The sequence below is a fragment of the Leptosomus discolor genome, chromosome 26, assembly GCF_034619465.1.
Source record: "Leptosomus discolor isolate bLepDis1 chromosome 26, bLepDis1.hap2, whole genome shotgun sequence".
In the NCBI taxonomy this organism is placed as follows: Eukaryota; Metazoa; Chordata; class Aves; order Leptosomiformes; family Leptosomidae; genus Leptosomus; species Leptosomus discolor.
Window position 1 is genome coordinate 782,961 of NC_141416.1, and position 14,037 is coordinate 796,997.

A 14,037-nucleotide genomic window follows, 5' to 3' on the forward strand; every position below is an offset into this window, starting at 1 on the left:
AATGTCTGAAAAATATTCTTAATCAAAATGGAGCTGGAAGCTTACTCACAGTACCCCCCACATAATGGCTCCACACACAAAAGCGATGCCAAAATCTGTGCACAGAGAAACAGACTCGCAACAAATAGAAGTTTCCCTGGCAAGAAGAGTGCTCTCTGCAATAGATTTTGAATCGTAATTAATTAGCTCATTATAAAGAAATGGATGCCTCAGAGGCGTTCGAGCAGTTGAACAAATCTGTAAAATTTCTTGCAACTCAGAGCCCTTCTATGCCGTTCCTTTCTCCCACCATTCACAACACTCTGATAGTTCTTGCTTTTACTTCAGACCTCATTCTCAGCTAATTGTACTGACACAGATGCTTATTGAGAGCATTAGCAACAGCAGCTCACACAACAATCTAGGGCACCTGGTTCCAGGCCACTGAGAGTGGACTCTGCTAATGCCCTACGGTGTTAGCCATTTCTGGCCTATTGCTTAAAACAGAAGATGTGTCTATGGCTTAAGGTGGTTTAGTTCAGTCAGGTTGGATGCCTCTGCGTGGCGTTGCTGTTTCTATTGCAACCCACCACTCATTATTTGCTGTAAATTGTTCTTTGGCCCGGGCGGCTGAACAGTACATGCTGTGTGTGTAATCTGAGTTGCCTTTTGGTGTAGGCAGAGCCTGGGACTTGAGCTTCAGCTTCTGACACTCAGGTAGCTCCCCTGAAGCCAAAGGTGTTCAAATATAGGTAGATATATAGTCCTCAAAGTTCATACCTCAACATAGTTATTTTCATTGTTAATGTTATTCAAATAGTATTATGAAGAACTTTAAAACGACTAAAGTTTGAGGTTTGGTTTTGTATCTTACTGTGGTCTAATAAGCTTAAACAATTTATGGTGCAATTTCCTTTTTTGTGAAAAAATAGATGTGACTAACTACTGCATCCAGATCTGTGGAGTATTTCTGCAAAGAGCCAGGAGTAGTGTGGCTGGAATTCAATGGGGAACAGCAGAAGAAAACAACAAAAATTTATGCTGGAGGGAAGACATTATTTACTCACCAGAACTTCTGCAAAACACCACACTCAAATGGGTGGGTTTTAGTTATTTTTCAAATATGTTTGAATAACTTTTCATATATAGATTTTAATTCTATTTCAAGTTGTAAGACTGCAATTAGTATTTCTCTGCCCACGGCTCTACGTGCCAGATCCAGCTTCCTTGCAGAATGATATCTTGGTGCCAGCAAGACTGGTGAATGTGTACTTGTATCCATCACCTCAGAGCAAGGAATTGCCTATAATCATTGGTATAAACCATTTTCACAAGGCATCGTTTCTTGCTGCCAAGGGTTACATGAGATACAACTCACCTGTATTTTGCTGCAATTACATGCCAGGTCCCTAATTTCACCTTTACTTCCCTTAGTCATTTAGGAATAAAAGATCACAGCTTACTCGTTTGGAGCTGGAGACCCAGGACTAACACACATTAATTTAAAGCCTTTCCATCCCAGTAAGAAGAGAAATGTTTTCATGCTCAAAATAAACTTTGAATTTACATTCGCATGGGGTGAAAATTCGGCCTGTCATTTGCCTGCACAGATGCCCAAAACCAGTGAGTGGACACAAGTACCTCTGCCAAAACCAACTATTTCAGCACTAGCCCATGAAACTCCACACAGAGGCACCAGGAGCTGGGTTTACAACGTGAGTTACAAATCTACATTTAAGTAGCCTTATATAGGTTGGCCTTAATTACAAAAGATACTCAATATAATTGTCAGGGGGATCTGGTCTCCTCTTAGAGCATCCCCCCCAAACTCCCCATGGTCTCTTCTCTTTGGGGTCCCTTTTTGCTCAGACCATGGCCATCAGAAACACTTTCTGATGAACAAGTGAGATCTGATAACAAGCACTTGAAGTCCATGGTCTTACCTGTGGTGAAAGCCAGAGCTGGGGAAGGAAGTGCAGCAAATCTACAGTGGTCCTAGACAACATATCTACTCTGTACATAGTATCTGCTTTGCTACAGTGTATCTAATTTATTCCCACAATGTTCCCAAAGTTTCCTGGCTGTAAAATGATTTCTTGGCATAGAGGTCATCAGCCAAATCCTTATTTCTGATCAACATGAAAAAGTAGGTTTCGATTAACAAAACAGAGGAATAGCAAGAAATTTCATAAAAAGTGGGCTGCTAAATGCTTTTCAAACAAACACCAGGAGACTTGGATTGTGATGCAGCAAAACTTTAATGAGAGCAAAACGCGGAATAAAAAAGTACAAAGCATATACTTCTAGGATTCAATAAGACAACAGCTAATATGTCTTTTCATCCTGTTTTTTTTTTTTTCTCTGTGCTGCTGAGACAATAAAGTCCCATCTACAGCAACAGGAAAAAAAAATTTTCATCAGAAGTATGAAGTATTCAAAGAATAAGACAAGCAAAGACCTGGTTTTAGGAGATGCCGAGCTCCCACAGCTCCATTAATATCAGATTAAGTTGTGGGTATTTAACATCACTTCAGAAACCATGGCTGTGAGCTCAGTCCTGTATCAGGTCATGCTCCAGCATTCCTGGTCATTTCTTCCTGCTTGCTCCTCATGCTTTAGCACGGCTCACTAAAGCCACTGCGGTAGGTGTTGTAGCGACGGTAGGGCCGGCTGTAGCCACTGCCCAGGCCTGGGTAGCCAAAGCTCCCCAGTCCTGAGGAGCTGCCAGAGGAGATGGGCACTCCCTCGGAGCTGAGGGTGCTGCCGACAGCAGCGGAGGTGGTGGATCCCACAGCGGTGTTCTGGGGGAAGGAGCTGAGGATGGGTCCAGGCAGGGTCACCACCACGGGAGGGGGCTGAATCACATACGTGGAGTCCTGGCACTGCCTGACACAGGGCTCGTTGCAGCTGTTGGCCAGTGGGGTTGGGCCGCAAGTGGTAGGAGGACACAGGTCATAGGAAGACATGTCTGTTGGACAGAAGGAAGTCTAAAATACAGGGAAGAAAGTAAATGCAATACAAAAGCTATATTAAGTTTATAAAAGTCAGGTAAGAGGATAAAATATGTGAAATAGAGAAGGTGGTCAAAGAGGTAATCACTTATTAGATCATAATCCACAGTAGACAGTCAGAAAATAGCGTTGAAGTTTCTCTTATCTTTATAAGGCTGCTGGAGGATGTCTGTGCCCGGCAGCTGGCCTCTGAACTGTGGTGCCAGTCACGGTAAAGTTTGCCCTAACCCTTACCAGCAAAGGCATTTCCCATTGATTGTCACTTTCCCTTTGCACTATGGAGAAGGTGCAGTTGTGAATGTACCAGCAGCTGAAGAACAGCAGCTGGAGTCAGGCATGGAAAGTGGTTCTGAGCTGAACACTGGCACATAACCGCGTTTAGTGCCCTAATGCTAGAACTTAGGCGCTAACAGCCCAGCCAGCAGCGTTCGCATGACAACGGGAAAGCGTTCAAGAAGCATCCTTTGCTCCCAAATGTCATACAACCGCAACAGGCAAACTTGGAGTGCAAAGGATTCTTTTCCCTATCAGAGGTTTCTGCCTTGGTTTGAATTCAATATATTTGAATCTGCTGGGATCCCCACTCTTCTGCCTGTGGAAAACAGGAGGATAGATCCTGGAACTCAGCACAATTTTTTTCCTTTTTTTTTTTCTTTTTATTCTAGTCCCACTTTCTTAAAATGAGACTGTGTTTCTGACCTGGTTCATTGGCTAGCTAATCCCTTAGCGTCCATCTCTAATATGAGCATGAAGTTGCTTGTTTTGAGAGACAGTATTGCCAGTCCTCTAAGTCTTGTCTCATTACACCCGCCTTCACAAGCAAATAAAGCCTTCCTTTTTGACAGAAGTAAGCCTTTCTAATTTTCCTTCCCAAAAGAAAAGAAAGCTAGAAATATTTATGAAGAACTAAGAATAACAACAAAAAAAACCCACCACCAAAAAAGAACAACAACAAAAAAAAGCAGTCATCAAAGTTACAGTTTAGCATTTAAAAAGACACTGGGTAGACTCAGACTTACCTGTTCACCTGGGCAAATAAGGCAAAAGAAGTGGATAGAAAAGTCTCGAGTTGTACACGCTTTTATACAGTGTTCCAGACTGCCTGCAGACCACAGACATATATTATGCATTAAATTATTTAATGATACATACTTTTGCATGCAAAGTCCACCAAACTGATCAACACTTTTTTTTTCCTTTCATAATCTCTTTTAGTTTTGATTTTTTTCCCCTCCCCTTATTACATCCACATTCCAGTACAGACAAAGCTTTCATCTTCACCAATGTGCACCCACTTAATTGCTTCGAAGACTGCGGTGACTCGCTTGAATTACAGCAGTAATTATGCTGCCTCCTAAGGCCAATGTACATTTTATGTTTCATTTTAGTCATCAAGACACTGCTTAAGGGGAGTGTATGTGATGCACAGTCCTTATTCAAGACTTCACTCCTTTAGGTGAACAATCATTTAGCTCTGAGGTGGGGGCCTGGGCTCAATTCACAAGAATTTCCATTTCAAGGACTCAGCTTTACCACAAGACAAGATGTATAATGGATATTCCCAAATTTTGCACTTCTGCACTATTTCAATCCCACACAAGCATTCAGCTGAGAAGAGCACCAAATTTCCATAAGTATTGCAAAGGTTAAAGAAAAATAAGAGCAGTGAGAACTGCTGACCACAGACAACAAAACACGTTCCAAAACTGCTTGGGCAAACCCATGGTTTTCCCAGTTTGTATGAATACAGCTGACGCAAATGCATAGACTGCATTTCTTTACCTAATCATAAATTTTAACTTCATTTTCCATGTCGAATTCAAACAATCACAATTTTAATGAAAGAGCTTGATTACTTGATCTTATTGCTCTGTGGCATTTATTAACTGCATCTAATTCTCGATAGGATTTCTGTGCAGTCTCTCATATGAGAAATCACCATTATTCTTACCTGAAATCCCAGTAAGTCACTGGGACGTGCAGTAATTTTCACATCGGATTAAGTATGAATATGCAAGTTAAAGATTGCTTTTGAGTGTCGGTTTTTAAAGACAGTGCTTTGCCCGAGCCAAACTATGGCATCAACAGAAGTTACACCCAGCAGTTCTCCATTACATTTATCATTACATGATTTGTTTCACCTCTGCAGCCTGCAGTGGCCTGCCCTAGCTGTACTCCAGCCTGCTCGAAATACATGCACAGATGGAAACCATGCAAAAATCAGGGATCAGCTCTCTCCTCTTAGCACCACCATCCCTCAGCAACAGATATGAATTAACTCTAAATGTGGAGTGTCTTTATGCATAGTTTGGCCTTGGTCTTCAGAAGAATAAAGGACTTCAAAGTTTGGAACAGCTTTTCGCTAATGGCTCAAATATGCAAAATTTCATACTACCTAATGTTCAAGGTATGTGACAAGATCTCAGCACTCGCATCAGCTGGCTAATAACCTAATTTCAAAGCGTGTGAGTCAAAATCACTCAAAGGACTTCACAAACTAATTCAAGGTAAACACCTTCAGAAACATTAATAGTTTTGTTAAAAGTTCTCATAATTGATTTAAAAAAATAAAGCCAAATCTTCATCTTCTGTAAAATCCTATAACTCTACGTATTTCAACGGTTCTGCAGAAGAAAATTTTCCTCTCCTTTTCTATAAAAAGGGAGAGTCTTTTTCTTCCCTTTCCTCAAAATCTCTACTATCCAACATACTAGCTGTCATCTTTTTATATCTTTAAAAAAATTGTTTCCTTACAGGAGGTGAAAGCTATCCCTCACCTGGAGAATTCATTTCCCTTTCCTCTGTAAGAGGAGATAGCCAAGGAATGCCAACTTTTCCTCAGTTTTCCCTCTAGGGACATAAACAATTTTTTCTTGGAGGGTACATAGTATTTTAGAAACAGACTCATTAACAGCCTGGAAATGTTTTCATTGATATTCTGCCTGTTTAATCTAATTAGCACCTAGAGTTCACCCAGAAGGTTGAGAGCCTTTGGATCTTGCTTTTTGGGATTGTTAAGGCTGGTGAACCAGGACATAATAGCTCTCACTTATGGACCAGTAATGGAGCTTCACATTCCATGCACTCAATTAAAACCCTTTGTGTAACAACAGAGCGCTCCCATGACTGGCTGGTGAACTACCAAATTGCCAAAGAGCTGACAAATTACTTACATGAGCTGAAATTTGTATCATCTTTATGTTGACTTCAGAGGCTTGAGTGTAATAGTACAAGGCATTCAAATGATCCACGGGTCTTTGAGATGAAAGAAGCTTTGAGGAAGGCTTTTCATCTGATGCCAGGATAAGACTAGACTGGTACATAAACCATGAGCAATTTAAGTATTGGGGACAATTTAACCAGCTGCAACAGAATTTATATAACTGGAATTATCTGTGTACCTCAAACCTTCCCAACAAGAGAATCTCTTCAATTTTTCCCCAGAATCTATTGCTTTAGTAGCTTCAGCGGCTGTTGCAAACCTAGTTTCAACCTCAGGTCCTTACTTTTAGCAAAAGCAAGATATCTGTAAGGATTTCTAAAGGTTTTGATGTCTACACATGCCCTGTGTTTATTTTATATTGCCACGCTTCATTCCTTGACATGAGCTTTTTGTGGGAATTCTGTAGGGCTGCAGCCAGGAGAGTAAAGACAGCCATACTTTTATAAGGAGCCCTAAAATACACAGTACTTATCCAGCAAATAGATAAACAGGTTTGCTCCCTGTCAGAAAAAGCTATGTGTATACCTCCTTCTGTTGGACTTCCGCTGCCATTCATGTTTTACGCCACAAATCCAAGCATCCAAGCAATGATTTGATGGCAAAAGAATGTAAATCTTTCTTTGCACTCTGAAGCTCCAGGCCAGAGTTACTGAGAGTGTGAATCACAACAGGATTCCTTAAATCAAGTATCATTATATGCTAGATTAGATATCCTGCCATTCTGTTAGATCATAAAACGTTTCCAGCCTTGAGAATAATTTCTTGGCAGAGATGCATAAAGCTAAGTATTATGATGAGTCAGTGTGGAATCAACATGCATTTCAACTGAAAAATTAAATATTTTCTTGATCTTGAGCTCTAAACATATGTTCTTCTCCTATTATTAGTGGCCCCAGTAGTATTCATACCATGTCCCTGCCTGGTAGTGATGATCTACACAGCGATGAATTTCACACAGAAAAATTTTTAAAAGCAGGTAGAAGGGGAAGAAAAAAATAACAGAAGACTCGAGATATGATAAAAGCATAACTTTAATAATACTAAAGTGGATTAAAATACTGCAAAGCAACAGGTTTCAATATGGGAAGAATGGCACATCTCATGGTGATGTATTCCACAGACAAAGCTCTTCTTTCAGTCTACCATTGCACCTTAAAAATCAAGTCCCATCTACTGCCTAAATTATAGGTTTTACACCAGGTACTATCAAATACAGTGATGCAGAGCAGAACTACATGTTGATTAGAATTATAAAGTAGTATAACAAGAGCAAGAAGGGGCCTCATTTTAGGGAATTACTAACTCCCATTAACTTCAGGTGGAGGTGTGGGTATCTGACATCACATCTGAAAACCATGGCTGTGAGTTCAGTCCTGCATCTGGTCATTTCTTCCTGCTTGCTCCTCACACTTTAGCACGGCCCGTAGAAGCCACTGCGGTAGGTGTTGTAGCGACGGTAGGGCCGGCTGTACCCACTGCCCAGGCCTGGATAGCCAAAGCTCCCCAGTCCTGAGGAGCTGCCAGAGGAGATGGGGACCCCCTCAGCACTGAGAGCACTTCCAACAGCTGCAGATGCTGAGGATCCCACAGTGGTGTTCTGGGGGAAGGAGCTGAGGATGGGTCCAGGCAGGGTCACCACCACAGGAGAGGGCTGGATCACCACCGTTGAGTCCTGGCACTGCCTGACACAGGGCTCGTTGCAGCTGTTGGCCAGTGGGGTTGGGCCACAGGAGGTGGAAGGACATCGCTCATAGCAGGACATGTCTGTGGGATGGACGTGAGTCTGAAATATAGGACCAGAATTGAACGCAATGTAGGAGTTGTATTGCACTCACATTTACTCAGCTCAGGTGTTAGGAAAACAGGAGCTTTCTAGAGATCCTTTTAGGAGTTGGATGGGGAGCGAGTTGAGAAGGAAACCGGATTCTTAAATATGCTAGAAGAAGATGGAGGCTGAAATAATCCTCTCTCAGTTGTTGGTGATCCAGTGGAACAACTGGTAGAAGAACAAAAACACACATACCTGTATCACCACTTTAATTTCAGTATTTTGATTGGCTGTGTGTCTGGAAAGACAGTACTAAGATCCAGCCCCAGGTATTCAGAGCATTGTAGAAGTAGTAATTATGAGTAATACCTAGCCACAAATGTACTTACAGATAGAGTTCAATAGACACCTGGAACATGAAATGAAAAATTGTTTTCCAGGTTCCAACTTTGCCTATGAAGAGGTACAGGTTTCACTACAGTTAAGCATACTTGAAGCTGAGGTCTTTCGAAGTCTTTCCCAGACAATTTGTCCACAGACATGTCATCTATGAGAAAGCCAGGAGCTCCCTGTGTACTCCCAGTGTCTCGTTCCAACACACCAGTAAACACAATGTTCACTGTTTCCTATGCCCATCTCAGTCTGTTGGGTGCTCAGCTCTCCTTTATTTTTGCTGTTCTTTCCCCTTGTTCTCACAGTCCCTGAGAACATTTCCCTAAACTTGCAGGAGATGTCATCGCACCCTGTAACACAATTTCAAAACTTGGCAACCATAAGGCACGAAGCAGAACTTTTTAATGATGTCCGTGTTGATTACTATAGCAGAAGAAGGTTGAGGATATGTGATTAGAGCCAATATCCTTGCTGAACTCCGTTTGACGATTCCTTATCACCTCAGTATGCAGCTTCATTTTGTCTTCATTTAGAAAGCGGCATTTAGAGCACAAAACTTGTGGTTCTGTGTAATTGATTTTTAAAACTCACAAACCTCTGTTTTAAACCTTCCTAGTTTCCTTTGTCTCCAGCTCTTTCTTTTATTATCTGGTTCATTTTACCCTCCTCTTTCACACTGTGGCCAGTAATATATTCATCATAAAAATGTGAACACTGAGGAAGCCGTGGAATAAACAGCAAAGAAAAGGATTTTTCTGGATGACATTTCTGAAGATAAATCCTTTACAAAGACTACTATTTTCATATCAACCCAGTTGAAATTTCAGGCATTACAGATGATGGTTAAGAACGTTAAAGACATAAAATGCACATCTCTGAATCATAGAATGGTTTGAGTTGGAAGGGACCTTTAAAGATCAGCTAATTCCAACCCCCCTTGCACAGGTATTCCACCCATTCAGTTTGTTAATCTTTAGTAGTAGTAGTAGTAGTAGTAGGATTTGCTAAGTCACTTAGCATGCCTGATAGCCCATATTTGAATAAATTTATACCACCATTTCAAGGATCTGTATGGCCAAGTTGGGACTCCAGAAATACCTGCAATTCTAACAGCAGAAAATAATTTTTTTTAAGAGAAAAATTCTTCCCCCCCCAACCAATCCAGCAACTAGCAGAATACTGTGAAGGAAAAAGAACAACAATCAAATAGTTATGAAGGCAAGAATTGAGCAAATAGAAAAAGAGAAGTAAATTTGAACTAACCTTGTTCACAAAAGAGAAAATGTAAGAGAAGTGGTAGGAAGGACCTCGAGTTGAGTTAGCTTTTATACTGCATCTCAGAAGGCCTGAGGACCACAGACACCCTTTCTGCATGAAATTATTTACCAACGAGTACATCCTGAATGCAAAATGCCTCCAACTGATTAAATGTCTTTTCCTTACTGTTTATTACCTTGTTTTCATTTCCTTATCTTCTGACATAAATATTCCGTCACACAAGTTTCTCTCATCTAATGACACTATGGGCCAAATTTATTCCAGTGCCACCTTTCAGTCACAGCAAAATTTATGCTCCAGTGGATAGTTTCCCTTTAGTCATAAAGAAAAATGTTAAGAAGAATTTATACAACACGTAATTCACCATTCAAAGGTGTCCTTTTATTAAGAATATGAGTGTAAATCCTTAATAAATTCTGGTCTCCACCAATGTTTACAAAGCTCTGACTCCAGCCAAGCATAAGAACACTCTAGACTGAACTGGTTTTGTGAAAGCCCTGCTAAAAGGCACAAGTATATGCACACCTGAAATCCCACTAAATCAAATGAGAAAGAATCAGAGCCCTGTGTGAAATTCAGAGAAAAATACTATTATATCATACCAAATTTGGGTAGCGTCACCCTATTACACTTCAGTAACACAGTTTGAGGCACAGCTGCTAGCACACGGGGATATTTAAACCTGATTTATCAGTTCTTTTGCAAAGGGAACCTATAACTCCCTTCTGTACCATCTCAGACCACAAATATGAATAGCAGTTCACAAGTCATCTTGAGGACACATATGAATTTTAAAATATTTTGAGGCAGTATCTTTGCACAAGCTTAACTGTGGAGTCATTGGGGTAAAAAACCACACGAGGGCCTGTTTGCCATTGTATTTTTTCCCCTCGCTACAGACTGCAGTACCACAGTGATTATACTGCAGACAGAAGCGATGATGGAAGTTCATTCCGTAAATAGATACAAAATTTTAATATTTTTTTAACTTTACTTTGCAGTCTCTCCTGTGCAAGCTGCAGGGTTTGAACATCTTCTTGGAGATGAGTTACTAAATATTGTGTATGAAGAAGCATAGACATCTGGGAAATTAAAATTCTTGGTCTTAGATGCCTAAAGAAGGGCTCCAAAGTCCTTCACAATTTTCATTAACAATGCGCATATTCACAGAATTAAGTTATCAAACTGTCCATGATATTTGATGAGGTTTTAACACCCTCATCATCCACCCAATAGGATATATTTAAAACCTCTGAACCAAGATCATTCTTTGCCATCTATAAACCCACACTTAGGTTTCTACCTTCACAAAGTGTAGCCATTTGTATTTTAACAGACTCTATGAAAACCAATCCTGAACAATCCTTTAAAAAAAAAATGAATGTTTTACAAATTTTTAAACTGCTTTTCATATTTCAATGTTACCTAAAGTCATCCACCTATGCTCTTAAATATTTCCCTTCCCTTCCAGACATAAACAATGCTACCAACCCATAAATATGTAAATATTTTTGAAATAAAAATTCTTCTGTAACATCAGGTGCTTACTGACAGCCTGGAAAATTAATTTTCCTGTAAAACTTGTAACAATATCCACAGAAGTTTTCAACACTTCTCTTCTGCTTCCTTGTATTTGGTACATTACCTCACACTTTAAAACCAAACTGATCAGAGATCACTGCAGTATTTCCAAAAAGGCTCCTGAACTGTCTCCTGACCATCAACTCCAGATTGGTCTGATTGGCTCAGAGAACTCATCCAAGAGGCTTCAAGATCTCCTTGGAGACCTCCTCAGAGATTTTTTTAAAGATGGTGAACAAGAAGGTGGCAACTGTTCTTAAGTGGGCCAGACAGGGAATTGCACACAAAGAGTTTTACTAAATATCTTGAATGTGATCTTAGATTGTGCTTCTGAGACGCTCACAAGCTAACAAATTGCTGAGGAGCTGAAAAAAAAGTCTTTATTAGTCTGCGCTAGGAGTAATTTCATATTGACACTAACAGAGTCAATACAAAAGTACTAGTACACATAAATGGTGAAGATGCAAGAATTTTTAATAGATTAGAGTACACTTCTCATGCAATGCCAGGCTGAACCTAGACTGGAAAACAAAAGCAAAAAAATTTCATTATCAAGAAAATGTTCCTCCTGCAAAAATATATGTGGGAACAAATTCATGCAAAAAAGAATGCCTCAATAGTCTTGTAAATCTGTAAACATCTGTATGCATAGTTATTGTACCCATTTCTCCAATCTTAACATACAAAGGGGACATGGCTTTCAAACTGATGTCCACATTCTTCAGGAACTGTCTCTCTAATGATATATTTAATAAAGGCTTCAACATCCTGCACAAACACTCCGTGGTGCCATACTGTCTGAAGATGGCTACTGCTTTCTTTTTTCTCTTAAATCGGCGAGAGTAGACTTAGGGGCTTATGGCAAAACGTAGCTCTCAAGGATTTTAGTTCACAACAGGCACCACAAACGTACCTTTCAGGACATGATGTTGTTGGACACAGGCTACTCCACCAGACATTTAATTCTTCTGAAATTCATTTCTGTACTCATTATGCTACATGTCCATTTGCATCACAGAAAGACGCCTTCCTGCCACCAAGAATGAAGCCATTCTTTGATGTACATCAGAGTACAATCAGTGACTCCTCGCAGATCTAAGCAAATAACTAAATACTTCAGTCATACCACCTTTGTCAACAGGACACCATAAGCTTGTGTATGCATTCCAGTCCCTTTAATTATTTGTTTAGAGAATACAAGCATGAAAACCAATTTTTAAGCAGAGACTTCACTCAGTCTAGTACTTTATTGATTTACCATCTTTCATACTTTGCTTTTGCTGCCTCAAGCCACAGCCTAAAAGGGGGCATATTCCATCTTATCTCTAAACTTTTTTTCCCCTAATTTGGTAACTTCACAAGTGATTCTTAAGTAAATAAACTTAGAACATAAGTGTAAAACATTTGAAAAAAATTAATTTACCTCTTTTCCCCTACTGTGTGGACATTTGCGCTGTTTCCAGCACTGAACCCAAATGCCAGGTATCCTCCCTCTGATTCCTCCACTATTTCTGTCTCAGCACTACGATACTTTAATTTTCAAAGAGATTTTAGTGGCTCTAAAGGAGAAAACCTTGCATAAGGTATAAAGTCATCAGAAATCACACAAGGCACATTCTTACTGCTTTCCTCTCCTATGTCCTGATAGACCCCATGTAGCTCCAGCAGGAGAGCAAAGGAGTCAAAGGTTACAACTGAAAACTTGGATAAGTTTCTCAAACTTATGTACCTAGCAACAAGGACATTCTTTATTATTGATGTCTTAGTTACACACAGTGTGCTGAGCTTCAACATTTTCAAGAAAATTCCTGGATGGTGGGTAACAGGATTAAAACCAAACTGTTCTTAAGGGAAATACCTATGACCATTTGTTTAGTTCTTCACTCCGGTAATTTTTCCTCTGTATTATGAGAGTTCTTGTATTGATTAGCTAAGGAGTAGGCTTTACTGGATTTTGTTTAAGTCTTGAAAGGCAGGACAAAGCCCCTCATAAAAATGTATTAATGATACAATCATATAAAGAGTCTTATTACTCTAATGAGATTTGAACACCTACTTGACCTTTGAAGACTTTAGTCAAGCTCAAAGCATGTCATGGTTAAAGATTCAGAGTCTGGTGGTATTCAATCTAACCAAAAATACAAGCCTAAATAGTGCTTCTGAAAAGCTTATTATGCACTTACAAATTCTCAGAGTTTCAAGATGCCAAACAAGTGATAAGATGAGAAAGCTCCCAACCCAAAATATCAAAGTTGTACATTTATAAAGAGATGTGGAAAAAATTTTGGAAAAAACTAGCAAAAGAACTTCATAGGTAAACCTGTTCAATGCATCACAAGAACATAAATAACAATGAAATTATTTTTATCAGGTTGACTGTGGTAACTATTCAATTCACATTTTCTACTGAGAAAGTACCCTGCATAAATTTTCCATATAAAAACACATTCCTGCCCAAGGATATGAAAAAAGAAGAGAACCACAATGAAACACAAATTCAGATGCAACATCAGTTTAATAATAAAAAGTCAAGTAGTATACTGCAAAACAAAAGGAATATCTATATTTATAACAGGGAAAGAAGCCATTTAAACCATTCCAACCAAAAGACAGCAAGCAAGACTCCACTTCTTAATTCCTGATCAAAACCCATCCACTAAATATTTAACATTACAGCATTATACCAAGTATATGTGAAACTGAAAATCACAGATGCAAGGAAAGTCCTCAAAAGCAGGAATTTCAAAAATGAGACACATGTTGGCCAGCTGTTTAGATAGAAACTTATTTCCCTCCCTCCTTTA

At 39.6% G+C, this 14,037-nt stretch overlaps 2 protein-coding genes across 2 annotated transcripts; both read right to left on the bottom strand.

The window, feature by feature from the left end:
* Positions 1-2,594: 2,594 nt before the first annotated feature.
* LOC104341911 (feather keratin 4) lies at positions 2,595-2,945 on the bottom strand. The gene has a single exon (XM_009946493.2). The coding sequence runs from the start codon at positions 2,943-2,945 to the stop codon at positions 2,595-2,597; it is 351 nt and encodes a 116-aa protein (XP_009944795.2).
* A 4,679-nt stretch (positions 2,946-7,624) lies between these two features.
* LOC104342207 (feather keratin 4) lies at positions 7,625-7,975 on the bottom strand. Its single transcript, XM_009946492.2, has one exon. The coding sequence runs from the start codon at positions 7,973-7,975 to the stop codon at positions 7,625-7,627; it is 351 nt and encodes a 116-aa protein (XP_009944794.2).
* Positions 7,976-14,037: the final 6,062 nt, after the last annotated feature.

Bases quoted from the DNA above. Each gene is read 5' to 3' on its own strand.
- LOC104341911 (XM_009946493.2), bottom strand. From the start codon at position 2,945: ATGTCTTCCTATGACCTGTGTCCTCCTACCACTTGCGGCCCAACCCCA.
- LOC104342207 (XM_009946492.2), bottom strand. From the start codon at position 7,975: ATGTCCTGCTATGAGCGATGTCCTTCCACCTCCTGTGGCCCAACCCCA.